Genomic DNA, 19,652 nt, shown 5'->3' on the forward strand with positions numbered 1-19,652 from the left:
AAACCATCCTTTTCCTCGAGATGAGCTCGATCGTACCTGGGGTTTGGTCTGTCTTGTGATGTTCGTCCCTCCCTGGGTGTTTCAGAAACTGCGCGAGGCACCCACCGGAGAGTACTTGAGCTTCACTCTGACTGCCGGAGATCATGTACAGCGCCCCCGTCCAAAATTTTCGAAGAAGAAGAAGATAGACGATGTCTATCGTCTATAGTCCCCAATCGTCTCCCCCGACACACGTGCTCACTTAAACAATCACGTGGGTATGGATTCCCCCTTCTGGCTGAGCCAATCAGTCCACCCACCGGTTCAGATGACACGCCCTGCAAAAATCTCCCTTTCTTAACCGCATTAGCGAAGGTGTCTTGTCCCTTCGAATTACCAGCTAATTCAAAAAATTTTGAATTTATTTCTTTTAATAGATTTCATGGATTTTGGTTCTCTCCCACCGACTTTTCAGCTTCCTTTCTAAGCTGCCCCCTATGTTCAGTCTTACCCTCCAGCAGTAGACCCCTAGTAGTCCAACCCTCCATGTCAGCATCGTCTTCTACCTTGGGTCTTCGTCCCCACAGCTCTGCCTCCACCTCTGAAACCAACCATACTTTAAACCATGTACCTTCAGCAAGAACCTCTATTGTTCTTGGGAGCGATTCCGGTCTCACCCCGACCATCCTAACCACAGCGGCACGAAAATCTTGCAGATGGACTTCCTCCATTTCTCCGCCCAGCAGCTTCACAATATTTCCCAGATTTGCTTCACTCCAGAGATGGAAGGGAAGACTTACCAACGGTTTCCATCTCATTACACAACGGTTTCCAGTTTTGAATCTGAATCAAACCTTCTTCACATTCAAAAGATGTAAATCCCCTGATTTTTTCATCGTCAATTCTCAACACTGCCTTCCTGTCTGAGAATGGTTTCAGAGCAACCTCAGACTCCAGCTTCAAGTTGTGCACCACTGAGTTTAAGACCTTCCTCCAATCTTGTATTGCTTTGGTCGCTGAGATCACCATTCTCCGCTCCCAGTCTTCTTTCTCACCCTCAAACCACAGCTTCACCCCTGTATTAAGCTCGAAATAAGTTCACCATCACATCGACAGAGACAAGAAACTGCTGCAACCCCTCCGCAAAGGCCATCCAACCTTGTTTCTTCTTCCCTTCCGGTAAGCAAAGCAATTGTCTTCTTGCGTCGAAATATTCTGTGACCATGATGAACCAGCCTTTACCATTGCATCTCAGTTCCACTTCGTACCTCTTCTTTCCCAGTTCGAAGACATTTTTCCATCCTATTGTCCTAACTGATTGTATAACACCATCAATAAAGCCCTTTAACCATGCCACTCCTTCCTCAAACAATAGTATCATGGCCTTCCTATCCTCCCTAATTTTTAACAGGTTCTTTCCTCTGGCCCTTCCGCTCTCAAATAAAAATTTCTTCACTTCAATAATCAGTTCAGACTTCCATCTACTCACCAAATGAAAAACTTCTCCACTTCAGCTTCCCATCAGTTCAGTCTTTAGTTCCAATCCACTAGACTTTTCTTGCCTTGAGAACCATGCCTTTTCCAGGTTTGCTTACCTCTGAAGATGTGTTTTCTATGTGTAGTGCAGTAATCATTCACTGCTAATTAAAACAAAAGAGAACATGTTTTGATGATGACACAAGGCAAAAAAATGATTCATCTATATCAACACTCAATAACCATGAACCAACTCACCAACTAAAGATAAGTGAAACCAACAAAAGAGGATCTGAAAACCATTGCCTTCTAGGATTCCGATGCATTGGACTATTGAGATCTGATGGTGAAATATACCATGAGTGAACAGGCACACAAGTGAAACCCACAAATGTATTTCTATTTACAAGTGTGATATAAATATATTAGAATTTATAATAAATCAGAATTAAAAATAAGAAAAGAAAATATCAGATAACCTTGTAAAAACATCAAAATGCATAATAAATCAGTAAATCGTCATTTACTAATTTGTTATTGATCTTAGTTTCTTAGCTTTATATAATGGTTGGTAATAAGATAATAGTCTAGAAGTATGTATTAATGCTTCTTTTATCATTTTACAAAATATCTTTGCATATTTCCACATATTTCATAATATTTCCACAATGTCTCTAATTTTTACAATATTCCCCCTCGACATTTTCGACATATGTCCTATATTTTGGTAAGTGACATTTCCATCGACATCGACATTTTAAACCTTGTTGATAACAACTAACTGCTCACTAGCGGCTTTCTCATCAGTTGCACTCCTGTCACTATCTGGAACTATGGCTACATTGGCATTCCCAGTCTTCCCATTTTTTGCCTTCTTTTTAAAACAAGGTGGAAAAAGGTTTGGATGCTGTTAACATGTATCCTTGGTATGTCTCGGCTTCTTGCAATATTCACATATAACCTCTTCTTACCTACAGCCACCTTAGGTTTCACCACCATATTAGCAAAATGGTCAACTAGAATTGCCCCTTGAACCTGAACCAACCTCCTACTCTCCTCACTGCTCACCATGGCATAAGCCTGAGACAAAAATACATTGTCTTTAGCTAGGATATTCTGCCTGGTAGTGTCAAATTCTGGATTCAACCTTATCAGGAATTCAAAGACTCTATTCCTCTCAACTAATTTCCTATATGTTTTTGTGTCCTTTGTACTTTCCCAGACAACAGTTTCCATGAGATCAAGGATTTCAGCATTGAGAAATAGATTGCTAAAGGTCTCTCCCACACCTCAGATTGTTCACATCACTTCTTAACTTATATGATTTGGCCACATTCAATTTTTGTGAATAGGTTTCAGCAACACTGTCCCATATTTCCTTAGCAGAATTCATCCACAGATAGTGCTGACTAATTTGGGGTTGCATCGAATTCACTAACCACCTAATAATAGTGTAATTCTCTTGCAACCATTTTTCAAGAGATGGGTCATCCTCCCTTGGTGCTTTCTTGCTACCAGAAATATATCCCCACTTGCCTCTACTACAAACATATATCTTTACTGACTGTGACCATGCTAGATAGTTAGTCCCATCAAGCTTGATTGTAGTCACAGCCAATAAAGAGTCTACAGGTGCTCTCAGAACCTGTCCAGACTATGAGCACAACTTATTTTCAACTCTAGAACCATCCATCTTCCTCAAAAAATCCCAAAACAATTTTCAGATGACAAATAAGGAAGACAGAAAAGAAAAACACCCAACACCAACCTTCATAGATCCCCAACAACACAACTACGCCTTACCCGGTACCTGGGAGAAACTGAGAAATAGCAGCCGCTCCTTGTAGGCTTCACAGAACTGAAATCTGCTTGGATCGATCTTCAAGAGAACCAAAAAGGACCCCTTCAACCACTGAGAGCCAAGGTGAAGCCTCTTGTGGGACCCACAATTAGAAATCTCCAATTGATTAGGGTTTTCGGGAAAAATTCCAAAAAAATGTTTGAAAGGTGAACAAAGTATCTTCTTTTCTCCAAGAAACCACAACCAACCGGGCCGAATATCTTCTTCAATCAATCATTAATTCAATTCTCCATACACATTGTGTATGGGATTAAAAGGAAGAGAAAAAAGGAAAAGGAACCTGGCTCTGATACCAAGAAGAAAAACCATCCCCAATAAAGAAATAAGAAGCCTGATTAAAAAAACGTGGAGAAACAAAAAGAAAACAGCAAAAGAAGAAGAAGAAGAAGAGAATGATTGAGGAGAAAGGGGTGAAAGAGATGAGTTGTTCGTACACTCTCTCCTTTCCCTAACCCTTTTCATTAAAAGATTAATCACTAATAATCAGAAATTACAAGTAAGCCCTTAGTGGGGCGGCTAGCTAATTAAAACATAAGATGCTAATGCTAACAGGCTCATAAGAAAAGGACCATTAACAAAACAGAACATAAACACAAAAAAAAATAAAAACACAATTGTGGGCTATGGGCCATTCGGCCCATCTTCTCTACAGAACCACATTTCCTAATGTCCCATTTGTTGGAGAAAATTTAGACATGCAATAGCAGCTTGGCAAGTCAAATCTCAATGACAAGACAGCAAGTAGAAGACTCACAAGACTCATTTTTCCAGAGGTTGAAAATATATTCATTACCATTAAAATTGGTGGTGGAGTGGCTCAATGACCCAGACTATAATTTGATGTAATAGGAATGAGATAAAGAAGTTCAAATGGCTCACTAGAAATATGAGTTTGGGAGTACAATGGATGAGATTAATAAAATTTCTTTTTGAGGGATGTTTGTAATGCTAATTTCAAGTGATTAATAAAATTTCTTTTTACTCGTTTAAAAAAATGCATTCATTACCATAACTGTAATCAAATGCATGCATATGCAATAATTTCATTTTTGAGGTTGGAACAACTCATACCATAAGATTAGATCACTAATTTCTACAAGATTACACCTGTTTAAGTAACCTACAATAACTAAGAATAGGCTCCAAAGCTGAATTCTCAATGATGTCTAGCTATAGAGTAACAAATGCTAGAACTGTACAGCAGCACAGATCAGAAAATAGTGTTTTTTTAGACAGATAATCAAATATATTTAACAAAAAGAGTATAAAGGATGTATAAACCAAGGCAAAGCAGAAAGAGTGGTTTACAAGGGAGAACAACCCAGCTGAAGGCAGAGATTGTGGCAAGCAAGAAGGAAAAGATGAAATGGCCAAAAAACATAAGGAGCCTACCCTTCTATACACCCATACCCATGAATGCATGAAAAAACCAAAAATCAGTACACAATCAAACAAAAGGAACACTACTAAAAATGACAATAAACCACTACTCCTATGCACCAGCACAACAAAGAGTAACCAAGCTTTTTTTTAGAGTAAAAAGAGAAACCAAGCTATCCCCAGAAAGAAAACAGCCAAAGATAATGCTTGTCAAGAGAAACCAAAAATCAGTAGACAATAAAAAGGAAAAGCCAGCAATAACGAACACCTCCCAAAAAGCCAAAACCAGTGCAATGCTTGTCTCCTTAAACTCTCCTTTGCCTCTTCCTCCATCACTTTCCATGCCACCCCTTTTAACATCTTATAAAGCTCTAACTCTGGCACATATGGTTCATCTATATCCCACTTATAGCCTACCAATGCCCCTTGTAGAGAAAGAAAGAGAAGAATTTTCTAAGTAAAGAGTAGGGCTGTAATCAGATTGGACTCGGATTGGATTCAGAAAAATCTGCACCCGATCCGATTACTGAAAACCTGCATTCATATCCAATCAGATTTATATAAATTCATATAATATATAGAATATATTTTTATAATTTTAAATATAATTATTTAAATTGTATATATTAAAATTAGATACTGATTTTAATCGGATCAGATGGGGTCAAATCCGAATCCGATCCGATTACTAATCAGATGCAGATTGCAACATCCGAATCCGATCCAATTACATAAATGCATCATCCAAATCTGAGATAATCACATCAGGCCTCGGATTTTTGGGTATCATTGACAGGCCTAGTAAAGAGAAGAAGAAAACACAGATTACGTATTTACTGATACCCGTTTCCACATTTTAGATTGGCTGCTAGTACATCCTGAGCTTCAACTTTCAAGATATTGTAGCTATAACATTTCCCAAGGCGAGTCAAGCAGTGTAACTCTACCCCCTAATGCTCCTGTCTCTTTCATCTTTTTCTTCTCTTTTTTTTCTTTCTTTGTCACTCTTTCTATGTTCAAAAACACAATTAAGTCCCCCTGAATCTGAAGCTAGACCCTGCCATATCATATTCACATTGTTTCATGGTTGATTCTAATGTATAATTTCTTTGTTTTTGTAAATAGGTTTATGCCCTTTTATACAGTTCTCACATTAATTAACACTTTTCAATCTATCAAAAAATTTACAAAAACTATCAAGCAGGAGGGAGGGGGAAAAGAGAGAACAATTTGATAACCATTTCCATGTTATCAACCAAAAGGAAACTGGAAAGAGAGAAAAGGAAAGCCAATACTTACAACTTGAAGTAACAACATTTTGATAATAATTCCATGGGACTGGACGTTGAACCATTTCTCCTCCATCTTTTACAAGAGGTAAAGATCCTGGTCTTGGGATAGAACCTATCTGAGTGCCACCAGTCTTGTCCCATGAAAAATGAGCACCACACCAATACTTTAAATACCAATGCAGACCGGATGTAATTTCAACTGCTGTGGTGCCTTGAATCCTGATAGAAAAAATAAATAAAAAACATCAAATGTCGTCAAAGTTGTTACCAACCTGAACAAATTCTGAATGTATTATGGAGCATATGGTTTCATGTTTGCCTTAATAAATACCACAAAAAAATACTAAAGCATATCTGAGGTCATAAGACAAGCTAGAAATAAAACAGATTTAGTACTTTCAACCACCCATGTTGTTCTTCAGAGAGTTATGACCTACAGGTGATGTTCAAAAGATTGGACATTAACTCGAAGCTTGTAACATCCAATGTTCAACTACAGCATGTAATAAAAATCCGACCAATTTTTTCTAGAAAATAACCAAGTTAATCAGAAGAATGTGAGATTAGCACCAAACTGAGTCAGATTGACCAGGTTCCAGGTTAGCATAGCCACTTCCAATTATAGATTTAGTGATTTAATTACTTTAGATATGAATTGAGAGAGAGATTACCACATTCATTCATAGAAAAAGGCAACAAATTAATATACATAAACAGAATAAATGAAAAATGTGCAACTGTAGAAGCTCTAATACATTGATCTGTACGCAGATCCTTTAAAGCTATGAATTTTCAGTCCATCAGTGTCTTCAATACTCATTTACTTTTTTTTATTTTCAGCAATAATAATCAAAAATACTTCATAAGGAAATAAGAGAAAGTAGAACACAGACACAGACACACAAGATGGGCATCATACAAAGAGCAACGAGTCAATTACAGGTACACAACAAAAAGCATGATATTCATGTGCTCCACAAGTTTTTTTTTTTTTTTGACTTTCTTCTCTTAATTAGGATCTTTTTTTGCAAAAAAAAATTGAGGTCACTTTAGATATAGGTTTTAGTATTTAATTTCTTGTTTACTTTCTTTGGTTGTACAAGGTGACAAGTATGTGAATGCTCACAATGCCAAAGCAGGTAACTATGAGCAAAATGTTCTGATCTCATTTCAAGGGAGTTGCTTTCACAAGAAGAAACATCTCACCGTAAGAATATATATATAGTCAATTCAGTTTTTCAAAATTGAAAAGACTTTAATAATTTAATTGAGAACTCTTTCAACTTTCTTTGATTGTATGATGCTTCCTTTCTCTAGAGGTGTGTCCTATAAACCCAGACTGACACTACAATGTCCTCAATTTTCTCTTTCATCTTACTCTAATACCCTCTCATCTGTTTCTTTGTGATTGAAAAATTTTTTGATAGGTACAAGTAATTCTGTATGTTTACACATCACACAGTAAATTCATGAGGATATCTCATTGAACATCACTTTTTCAGTTGGAAAGATGCTTAGGGAGTATCAGAACATCAAAAACAGAAATTAGAAGACAGTACATTCTCTAATTCTCAGAAAACCTCAAAGCCATACATTGTAACAATAAGTAAAAAATCAGAACAATATTTCATTTCGAAACAAAAAGAAGATACATACAAAATCTCCGGTCCATTGCTGTTTGAAGGATCGAAATTTTTTATCCAGAAGCAACTGTAACCTCCACAAGCATCCTGAAATAGAAAATTGAATAAAATCAAAATAAAAAACTATAATAGAAACACATCTCAGTAATCAACTCACATAGAAAAGCATTTCCTTGGTCTTTCTCGCCAAAAACATATCATCCCCTTGGAAGTTAGATAAAACAGCGATACAACTTCACTTAGCATCAAAACCAATTGAAGAAACGATGGAAGTTAAAGTACCTTGGGAATTATGTTAAATTCAAAACTAGACAAGTGGGTCGGCAACAATCTCTGAAGAACTGCCTTAGCTGCAGCTTCTTGGACAGACGGAGAGGCTCGTTTGCCATCAAGACGTTTCAGTAAGACCTCCATTTCTTCCATATGAGAGGAAGTTAGAGGGACCAGGATAAGAAAGACGAGAAGCAGAGGTTGCAAGGTCAACATGTTCCGATTCTTCTCCTGAACTGGAGAATGCAGAGGACAAGATTAATACTCACGACAAGACCAAACGAACAATCACTTTGGTCCTTCTTTGGCAAACATTGAGAGAATCTAGCGGAATATTTATCAGAGGCGCCAAGCTGTATGGGCCCACTCGTGCATCTCAATCAGAGTATCGCAGAGTATCGCACTGTATAATTTTTCGTATACTGATAATCATAAAACCTCCTCCCCTAAAGTTTACCAAATATCTGCAGTTACCTATGAAAATTCTAAAGTTACAAAATTGCCCTTATAACTTATGAAGGCATCATTCAATGTAATTTAAAATGCCAAATTAAATTTACTAGACATAACGTTTTCATATTTCATAACCCATAGATTTTTTTATTATAAGTGGATAATTTTTATGGGGCATTTTAATAAATTTCCATCCAAATTGATAGATACAAGGGTAAAATGGGTACTTTTGAAAAAAACAAACATTTCCATCTATGACAATAAGAAAAGGGATGTAATTGCATGTTTTTCAATACTACATTGGAGGTTTTGTGAAAGTGAAACCTCAAGGAATATTTTTAATATTGTTAAAAACATGATGGGAGGTTCTCAATGTTATATTTTATCCTAAGGGAAGGGGTGGATTCGAGTCGAGCCAAGCCGAATAGCTTCGAGCTCAGCTTGCCAAGGTAGTACGAGGTTCGAGCTAGAACCTTTAGCTCGAGCTCGACTCAAGTCAAAAGCTTGTAAGTTCGACTTGATAAAATGTTTTATAAAAATAAAAACATTATATATAAAAAAATATTTTCATTTGATATTTAAAAAATTATGAATTATAATAATTAGTTATTATTATATATAAAAATAAAAATATTGTATATATTATTTTCTATTTATTATTATTATTATTATTATTATTATTATTATTATTATTATTATTATTATTATTATTGTTGTTGTTGTTGTTGTTGTATGTATGTATGTATGTATGTAACTATTCAAGCCTAGCTCACGAGCCGAGTTATATTAGGCCCGAGCTCGGCTCGACTAATACACGAGCCTATAAGTTGGGCTCGAGCTCGACTTGAAGCTCAGTTGAAACCAATCCGAGCTGAACTTTTCACGAGTCGAGCTCAAATAGCTTGTGAAGAGCTCGACTCATAGCCACCCATACCAAAGGGCTTTAACAAATCAAAACTCCTTTGAATTTTGATAAATATTTGGTTTTTATGATAAAAGGTTGATTGGTTCTAAGTTTTTTTTTTTACGATATTTTTCTCAAATCATAGTCAAATGTTATTTCAAATTCTTTTATGATTCAATTTTAGGGTATTTAAAATTCAATATTGGGATTACAATGCCTACCATAATTTAATAATGGGTATGACACTAAATAGAACGGAATAGCGGACTATGATTCATGTAGTTGACCCCATATAGTTGGGATAAGGCTTGGACACCTATGCTTTCAAGTTGGTGTGTTTATACGAAAAAAAGTTCTTATGCATAGAGCTCTTAACTATTGATTTTTATTGTATTTTGGTTGTTTTGCCGCCTTTTAGGAATATACCTTGAGTTTGACAAAGTTTCTTAGGGGGTGTTCTGTGGTATGATATGGTTGAGAATATACCATGCTAAAGTAGTTCTATATTTTGGGCAATAATGGATAGTTTTGAACTACACCACACCCACATAGACATTCTTTAGGGTACTAGTAATTAAGCACATGTGTTGCATGTGAGAAAATTTTCTTCATATTAATTACTTGAATTTTAGATATATTACAGTTAAGATAAAAATTTAAAATTAACAAAAATAACAATATGATTAAATAACTTAAATATTTATTATTCAATTATAACATAATGGGTTTCTTTGAAAAGTTGGATCATGGACCCACCATCTAAATAAGAGAAAATAGTTTTGCTTTTAGATTAGTTTTAAATTAGGGAAAATTATAATCGGAGCTGACTGTGTAGTTAAAATTAGGTTATAAGTTGGTCCATAAACCAACAAAACTCTGACAACTGGCTCTACATTTCAAATTATAAAAACCCTCACCATGTCATCAGACGCTTATGTGGTTGTTGCCAACATGAGACTTTTAATCAATGTTGGACACACCAAAAAGCTTATACTAAAATTGCCCTTTAATGTTGGGTGATTAGAAAATAAAAAAGGGTTTTTACTCTATCTCAATATCCCTCACACTCTCTCATTCACAGTCATATTTATTTGCTCAATGACTATGTAACTTGAAAATAAATAAAAATGGTTTTGGGTTTCTACATTTACATTCTCTATATCAATTTCTCTCATTCTCTCTCTACTTATCATTATCCCTCAATCTTTCTCATTATTTTTCTTGGTCGTTTTCCCTTATTTTCTACTGTTCTCCTGCTCCCCTCTCATTTTTTTTTTATTTTCTTACACACTTATATGGTATTACTCATATCATGTAAAAGAACATGAGACCAACTTGGTATGGTTCAAAAAGCATTAAACCACTTTGATAAAAAATCACAAGAAACTCTTGGCTATTAAATTTTCAATAACTGGAGAACAATAGAGATTGAGGGAGAAGGGGATATTGACCGAGAGAGAGAGTGAGGGAGAAGAATGAGAAAGATTGAGGAGGAACAATAGAGAGAGAGAGAGTGAGAAAGAGAGAGAGAGTTGGCTACAGACTAAAGCTGAGAGTGGGAGAGACAAAGGGAGTGGGAGATCGAGAGATGACTATGAGAGTGAGAGAAAAGGAAGGGAGATCGAGAGACAAAGGGAGTGGGAGAGAAAATGAAAACCTATTTTTGGTATAGGTTTTTTGTTGTATCCAACATGGACTAAGAATCTCATGTTCGCAATAGCCACATAAGCCTCCAATGACATGACATGGGTTTTTAAATTTGAAATATAGAGCCATTTGTTAGAGTTTCATTGGTTTTTGGACCAACCTGCAACTTAATTTGAAATGTACAACTAACTTTGATTATAATTTTCCCTTTAAATTATATATTTCATTTACACTATATAAAATATTATTTCTACTTATCACACTTAATTTTTGTTTATCTGTAGTATCATTTGACTCAAACCACTAACTCACTATCTAAAAATATAACTCACTATCTAAAAATAAAAATTGTTTGATCTCTAAGTTGATATTAAATTTTGTATTACATTTCCATCATTGATAAAATTATTTATCGTGTACAAAACTTATTTTTGTTCAATATAACGAATGCACAATATTAGAGATATACCTAATATTTTATTTTTTATAAATATATAACATTAGATATGTGCCCAAAATTTCCTCTATCTTTTTTTTTTAATTTTTGTGATTCTTTGTATTTTCTATTATTAAAAATTTATTATTTGACTATGACATCATTTAATTTCTAGGTAGATTTTGAATTTCACATTCCATTTTCATCATTAAAAAAAATACTTTTTTTATGTTTCATAGTTATTTATTTTAATTTTTTTATTATTTAATTATGGCATTATTTATTTATCCATTTGACCCCAAATGGTCAAATTGCTTGCCCACCACCGGGAGGGAAGAAAATGGTTTTGTTTTCAAAATATTTATTTCTATACTATTAAAATTAATATTGTGTATTTAATTACAAGAATTTAATGATAAGAAAAATATATCTTAAATATAGTATTTAATGAGTGAGAATAGGAAAATAGTTTTATTTTCAATTGGTTTTAAATTTTACATTCTATTTCCATCATTAATAAAAACATTTTTATTTATCATACTTATTATTGTTTAATATGTATGTTAAAAAATGTTCACAATTTTTTAACTTCTATTTGTTTCATTTTATCTATTTTTTAATTTTATTATTTAATCGTGGCAACATGGAACAACCCATTTGACCCAAAATGATTTAATTCCTTACCACTGCCAAGATGAAAACACTATTTTTGTAAGGTGGATTTTAAAAGTATAAGCTTTTATGTTAATGGAATTATTAATTTATTAAGTAAGGATTTAATTAATAGAACTTAATGATGAGAATAAACAAAAATTACTTAAATATATGATTCAATGGACATGAATGCAAGTTAATAACTTAAATGTTGGATTTAATGAGAGATAATTGAATGCATTAAACATCTTTAAATTATCTCTTTTCAACTCATTTAATGTCAATAAATGATTATCCTATTTGCCCTCATTTTTTATCAATAAATTTAAATATAGAGGGGTAAATTTTGTTCTTAGAAAATTGTAGAAATATTCTTAAGGCTATTTGTGCTTTTTAAAGTAGTATAGATGGTGTGGTTAATTAACATTAATTATCTATGAGAAAATAATTAATAAAAGGATTATTGGATAAAATCATAAAAATTAATAATGATTAAAAATAAAAGTAATAGAAAACATGAAAAGCATACAAATAAGAGAACTATTATTAATTATAAATAGTTAATGAAAAATCAATATAAAATTATTAAAAATAGTAAAAATTCAGTGTGGTTTTTCATCACAAATAAAAGTTCAGAGGAATATTTGTCACTAATCACATAGACCATAGTAAAATGGGGTCATTGTAGTTAAGCCTTTTTATAATGCGGGGTGATGGTGGAATAATCAACTATTGCTTGGGAGTTTTCTTTTTGGTACACACTATTGCTTGGGAGTTGGGATCACATCTTTATTATCTTTTGGAATAAGAAATGAATTTTCAATTACCACAAAAACTTAATATGAATGAATAAAAAAAAAAAAACTTAAGATGAGAGAATGAGATGTCAAAAGTGGTGGTTTTCTCATTCGTGTGATGATAATAGTATTAAAGACCTTTGTTTCAAGTAGAAAATGGCATATGTTAGGGTTAAAACCGTCATTTTACCACTTCTTTTTTGGTTGATAGCACGGGGTATTTTTACTAAAAACCAAAATTACAGAATAGGTTTGTAAAAATCCGTGAAAATATAAGGGATGTTTTTGTAAATGACCCTTTCTCTTTCCAGTGATGTGCTTGCATCCTGTAATACCCGGTGGCCGGTATCCCGTAGCGGTAGCAATACAAACAGTACAAGTTACAACCGAGAAAAACCTAAGGCACCAGATAGCCTGACAGAAATATCTAGTCATCTATGATGCTAGAACTGGATGGGTATTATATCGGAATTCGGAAGAGCATTACTCAATCAAAAAGCCTCCGTGAATTTTGATAAATTCATAACGATAAATAATATTAGATTGATTATAAGTTTTTTCGGTATCATTTATCAAATCCTACGCCAAAAGATCGAACGCACGGGAGAGGAATAGGTGGGACCCGGGGCCATACAGCGGCACGCATGCCAATAAAGTGAGGTTGTGTGGTTCACAGTTCGACATATCATATGGTGTGAACAGTATTCACACATAGGAGCATTTGTCAAAAGTTCAGGAAGGAAGAATCGTGTACAAGAAGAGCAAGAAGTAGAAGAAGAGGGGCAGAAAATGATGGAACAGTCGAATCAGGGAGAACCTACGGGTAAAATTTTGTTAAGAGGGAATTTATGTATTTACCTGTCCAGTCTAGTTCGTTTGTTTGCATTTTGTTTGATTGGTTGAGCTAAAACTCTGGGATATAATGTTTTATTTTTTGGGTGATCAGGAGATAATGCTAAGCATGTGTATGTGTACGGTCAACGTTTGTTGCTTAATGTTGTTGGGTTTACCTGCACTGGTTCACATCGGAATACATTTGTCTGTTCGATATGTAGCATTTTGTTCAAGTTTTTTTTTTTTCCTTACCCATATATTTTTGTAACTGAATAAACTAGTCTAGTTGAACATACACTCGACTTAATAGCGTTAAGCAATAATTCTATAGCTAAATTCTGATGGCTAATGTTGTTAGATGTTTAGTTGCATTTGTTAGAATGGGAATACATCAATTGCTGTACAGAATTACCAACTTCCTATAGGTAATTGCTAAAAATTATCTCAGTCTTCATAAATACAAAATCTTGAAAACAGTCACTATATTGGAATATAGAGGCTAACCCACTTTTGTCCGAATGCAATGCTTCCAACACTCCTAGTTATTGACTTGTCTACTAAATGTCCTTATTGAGAGAATTATCTCTGTCACATTCCGTACGAAAACATTTGACATTGAGTATAAACTTCCCTTCCAAATGTTTTATGGCAATCTGTAAAGAATTTACATTCCCTACATCCATCCATAACTATCCAATCCAATATGAAGCAGTTGATCAACAAAAGAGGAAAAGGGACAAGGAAAGGTGTACAACATAAAGGTTGTGGTTTTGCTCTCACCCTTTTGGATAGTGTCATGGGAAAGAGGAGGGAATGATTTAAATTCATGGTGCAAAAATTGGCTTCCTAATATTATTATTTAATATACTGAAGTGACATTAACAAAGAAGTTGCAAAAACTTAAACAGCTTAATAATTGGTTCTTTTGATGGCGTAGTCTTAATTAATCAAACTAGTGAAGGATTAGATGCAAAATTAGGCTTTTGGAGAATGACATTAGAAACAAGAGGCTTTAAAAAGTAAGACTAAAACAGAATATGCACAACGTAAATTTAATAGTTATAGGAGTCCAAATCAGAGCACACTTAGAATTGGAGACCAAGAGATAGCTCAATGTGACCTCTTCTGTTACCCAGTTCAGTAATTCATAACAAAGGAGAGATTGAGGAGGATGTCTCCTATAGAATCAGAGTATGATGTGCAATTGGAAGGGTGAATTCGGAGTCCTATGTGTATGGGGGCAAATACCACTTTGGCTGAAAGGAAAATTATATAAAACAGTTGTGAGGTCAGTTTTATGGAGTCAAGTGTTGGGTATTTAAGAAACGACATGTCCAAAAAATGAGCGTGGCAGAATTGTGAATGCATGGATGTTAAAACTGGAAAGGACAGGGAACAAGGTTAGAAATGAAGCCATATGAAGGAACCTAGGAGTAGATCCAATAGATAATAAAATGAGTAAAAATCAATTGAGATGGTTTGCTCACATGCATAGAGGACAAACCACAACACCTATTAAAAAAAGTGATCTATTACAAGTTGAAGGAGCTAGAAGAGCTATGGAAAGGCCTATTAGGACATGGGTAGAGGTAACAAGAAATGCTTTCTGCACCCATAATTTAATGATCAGTATGGCATTGAACAAAACGAAATGGCAAAACAAATTCATGTAGCAAACCTCATATAGTTGGGACAAGCTTAGATGATTGCGACGATGATGATATACATACAAGGCTAACTGGGAGAGTTGGTTCCCATAAAGCTTAATCCAATTAACTCCTGTACATTTGGTTGCAATGCAAATGAAATTTGCACTTCTTTAAATGTGTAGGAAAACCTTGGGTGCCCTAAGTTAGATTCTTTTTTCTCTTTAGAATGGGAAGAACATTGGGAGGGTTTAAGCTCTAGAGCCTTAACCAAGTTAACCTCAGACCATTGCTCTGTTAAGATAGGTCAGGAAGCCTTTGTGAGAGGACCGACACCTTTTACATTTGAGAATGTGGCTATCTCATCTAGGCCTTAGACAATTGGTGAAGGAGTGGTGGTAGGAGGATTTGAGTAATATAAAACGGAAGGTATTTGAATTTCATAAAAAGCTACAGAGGCTAAAAAGTAAAATAAAGTATTGGAATAAGGGGCACTTTGGGAGGATTGAGGAGAAGAAGGAGCTTATAATAAGTTAGATTAAGTAACTGGATGGGAAAGAATCTCTAGGGCCTTTAGATGAGGGAGAAAAAGAATTGAGATGGAAGTTGAAAAAGGAGCCAGAGGACTTATTGCTTAAGGAAGAATTTTTTTGGTGGTAAAAAATGTATAGATAGCTCATGGAAGGTGATGGAAATGCAAAGTTCCCAACTTTATGCAATTACAAATGCTAGAAGGAAGAACTATGTATGCAGATTGGAAGGAAGGCGGGATAATAACTGTTCAAGAGGAAATAGCAGAGATGTTTGTGAACCACTTTAAGTCAATCTACAGAAGGCCACTAGAAGATAGAGTGGTGCCGTGGTGGTGGAAGGGTTGGAATGGCCTACCTTAGAAGGGAACTTGATTGGGTGTTGGAAAAGGAGTTTGAGGAGGAAGAAGTAAAGCAAACAGTTTTCTCTATGGATAGAAAAAAAGCTCCAGGTCCAAATGGCTTTACAATGGCTTTTTATCAGGATTGCTGGGAAATTTTGAAGGGAGATTTGGTTAAGGTCTTCAAAGAATTGTTTTAAAGAGGTATCATAAGTCAAGGAGTTAATGGTACTTTTTTTAGTGTTGGTACCAAATAACCAGGAAGCTTTGCTCCTAGGAGTGTATAGACCAATAAGCCTTGTCCATACCTTGTACAAGATAACTACAAAGTCTCTTTCTTTGAGGATTAAAAGGTACTCCCGACCGTAATCACTTCAAATTTAAGGTGCCTTTGTTTAGGATAGGCAAATTATGGATCAAATTTTGATTACCATTGAGTGTGTGGAGAAAAAGAAAATATTGGGTAGGAAAGGTTTGGTTTGCAAGTTGGACATTGAAAATGCCTATGATCTAGTAGACTAGCCCTTTTTGATAGAAATTTTGAGTAAGTATGGGTTTGGTGATAGGTGGTACAAATGAATTAGGGTCTGCCTATAAACTTGCCATCATTTGATGTTAGTAAATGGGGTAGCCAGGGATTTCTTTCCATTCTGTAGGGGCCTTAGGCAAGGAGACTCACTCCCGCCTTTTCTCTTTACCCTTGTAGCAGATGTTTTGAGCAATTTGATCTCTAGGGCTGATAGTATGCAACTGATTAGGGGTTAGAGAGTGGGAAGAGACGGAATAGTGGGTGCAGACCTCCAATTTGTTGATGATATTATCATTTTGTGAGGATAATGATGAGCAATAATAGCCAATAGGTTAGGAATTTGAGGATAGTGGTAAGACTTTTTGAGAGGATGTTCAATCTTAAGATAAGCTTTGCTAAAAGCTGTCTTGCCAAAGTTAATATAGAGGAAGATGAACTAAGGATCTTTTAGGAATTCCTAAAAGGAGAGTAGGTTTTGGAATTCTACTTGTCTATCTTGAAGAGGGCCAAGAAGAAGCTAACATCCTGGAAAAGAAACTACATCTCCTTGGGGTAGGATAACTTTGATAAAATCTGCCCTGGTAAACCTTCCATTCTATTACATTTTAGTGTTTAAAGTACCGTGCAAGATAGCAAAGGAGTTGGAATGAATAATGAGTTTTTTTTTTGGTGGGAACTGGGTGAAAGGAAGAAGGATCCTTTGGTGCAGTAGGAGTAAAAGACAAGGAGGTCTAGGTAGGGCTGTCAATGGGTTGGGTTTGACCTGACGGACTCAAACTGATTAGGTTTGGTTTTGGTTCCAGGAACTTGAACCGACCCATCGGTTCCGGTTCCTGATTTTTTGTGCCGATTATTATCGGTTCGAAACCGGTTTTACCCAGTCCCGAACCAACTCTGACCCAACCCAAGCTATACATATATATTAAATAAATTAATATAATATATGGTATTTTTAGCATGTTTATTATAATTGGGCCCATCGGGTTAGACTTGATTGTCCCGAGAACTGATTGTTGGAAAACATGGGGTTATTGGTGCAGATCTATATTTGGTAGTTGTGTAAAAATAGAATTGTATATATTCCTAGGATTGTGGAAGGATTGATTTAGAAAGTTTTTCTTTCTATTCTTGTACTTTCTATTTTTCTACTTTCTATTTTCTTTTCTTTCTATTTTTCTACTTTCTATTTTCTTTTCTTTCCATTTTTTTTTTCTTTCTATTTATTGCAGCAACTTACTGTATAAATATGCTGATTGGCAATAGAATGAAATATATCAGTATTCTACCATTCCAAAACATGGTATCAGAGCTCTAGGTTTGTTAACCTTGAGATTTTTTTTCGGCCTTCATTGCCAGTTTTTCGTGTTTTTATCTTCTGGCCTTCAGTGTTGATCTGTAACCAGAAGTGTTCCTTATTCTCCTTTATTCCGGCCAGTTCTTCCCTCCTTTATTCTCCTTTCCTGCTGGCCTTATTTTTCCTCCATTAACAATGTCCGACATGACTGCAACAAGTGCTCCCGTCCAAACCGATGAAGGAGCAACAAATTCTCATCCTCACACTGGTGATTTACAGAATATTCAGGCAACATATAGACTGAATGGCCAGAACTACTTGAAGTGGTCACAACTAGTGCGTACCTATTTGAAGGGAAAAAGGAAAAATTAGTCACCTTCTTGGAACAGGGCCAAAGTTGGGCGAGCCAAATTTTGATGCTTGGGACGAAGAGGACTCCATGATTATGTCATGGTTGTGGAGTTCAATGACACCCGAGATTAGTGATACTTGTATGTTTCTTCCCTCTTTCTTCCCTCTGCAAAGGCTATTTGGGATGCTGTCTGACAGACCTATTCCAAAGCCCATGACGCTTCTCGTGTCTATGAGGTCAAAGTGAAGACAGTGGCGGCCAAACAAGGGAGCAGAAGTGTTATAGAGTATGCAAATCTGCTGCAAAATTTATGGCATGAGCTTGATCATTATCGGGTTCTTGAGACAAAGTGCCCTGATGATGCTGTGATCTTGAAGAATTTTATTGAAAGAGATAGGATGTATGATTTTTTGGTCGGACTGAATGCTGAATTTGATCAGGTCCGAATACAAATTCTTGGCAAAGAAGAAGTGCCTCCATTGAATGAAGTCATAACCCTTGTCAGAGCTGAGGAAAGCCGCCGTGGAATCATGCTTGAGCATAAAGATCTCGAAGGCTCAGCCATGGTGGCAAGGGGAGGAAGTTACAGTGGTTCAAAGGGTGAGAACAATCACAACTTGGCTCGTGACACAACTACCTGTGACTCTAACAATAACCTCTGGTGCACCTATTGCAAGAAGCTAGACACACAAAAGATCGGTGCGGGAAACTTCATGGGAAACCTCCCACATCCAACAAGGAATGGGGAAATCGAGGAGTTTCAAAAGGAGTTCAACAGGCCCATAATGTCTCCACAACCCCGCAGCAAGAACACTCAAGTCGGGGACCATTTAATGATGAAGAAATTGAAAGGCTAAGGAGCTTCCTGAAATCCTTAAAACTAGGAAGCGGTTCTACCTCTCTTGCTCTCTCAGGTGAGTCTTTATCTCTAGGATTACATGCCTCGGCTAGTGTTTTTCCATGGATTCTTGATTCTGGAGCTACTGACCACACGACACCCTCTTCACTACATTTTCTCACCTATACACCCTATCCTAGTAATAGAAAAATTTATGTTGCTGATGGTTCTTTCACCACAGTGGCAGGGATTGGGAATATTCAAATTACTCCATCCCTATTGCTTAAAAATGTGCTTCATGTTCCTAAGTTATCCACTAGCCTTATCTCTATACATAAACTCACCTAGGATGTGAACTGCAATGTTGTGTTCTTTCCTTCTTACTGTGTATTTTGGGACCAGGTTTCGGGGAAGAAGATTGAACTTGCCAAGGAAAGGGATGGACTCTACTACCTTGAAGCAACCAGCAAACCGTCTCACACTGTTATGCATGTCA

General features: G+C 35.6%; 2 protein-coding genes and 1 long non-coding RNA gene across 6 annotated transcripts in view; 2 read left to right on the forward strand and 1 right to left on the reverse strand.

The window, feature by feature from the left end:
• The window catches only part of CYL1 (alpha-N-acetylglucosaminidase family / NAGLU family), a 109,126-nt gene extending 100,861 nt beyond the window's left edge, over positions 1–8,265 (reverse strand). The window contains exons 1-3 of one of the 2 annotated variants that reach the window (XM_010258836.3): positions 7,914–8,265; positions 7,645–7,718; positions 5,996–6,207 (exon numbers count right to left, since the gene is read on the reverse strand). In XM_010258836.3, coding sequence (XP_010257138.1) covers positions 5,996–6,207; positions 7,645–7,718; positions 7,914–8,117 — 490 coding nt within the window. In that variant the 5' untranslated portion in view covers positions 8,118–8,265. Of the gene's footprint in view, positions 1–36; positions 296–5,995; positions 6,208–7,644; positions 7,719–7,913 lie in introns of those variants that run through there. The other variant, XM_088891237.1, reaches the window with a different exon arrangement.
• Positions 1,026–7,572, forward strand: LOC148790124 (uncharacterized). Its single transcript, XR_016078489.1, has 3 exons — positions 1,026–1,158; positions 6,829–6,930; positions 7,092–7,572. It is a non-coding gene; the product is annotated as an uncharacterized LOC148790124 (long non-coding RNA).
• A 4,945-nt stretch (positions 8,266–13,210) lies between the features above and the next one.
• The window catches only part of LOC104589967 (protein FAR1-RELATED SEQUENCE 5-like), a 39,773-nt gene continuing 33,331 nt past the window's right edge, over positions 13,211–19,652 (forward strand). For all 3 annotated transcript variants that reach the window (XM_088891615.1, XM_088891616.1, XM_088891614.1), the window contains exon 1: positions 13,211–13,615. In XM_088891615.1, the coding sequence (XP_088747741.1) occupies positions 13,582–13,615 (34 nt within the window). In that variant the 5' untranslated portion in view covers positions 13,211–13,581. The remainder of the gene's footprint in view (positions 13,616–19,652) is intronic.

The sequence above is a fragment of the Nelumbo nucifera genome, chromosome 7 (assembly GCF_055504915.1).
Source record: "Nelumbo nucifera cultivar China Antique chromosome 7, China Antique-T2T, whole genome shotgun sequence".
Classification (NCBI taxonomy): Eukaryota; Viridiplantae; Streptophyta; class Magnoliopsida; order Proteales; family Nelumbonaceae; genus Nelumbo; species Nelumbo nucifera.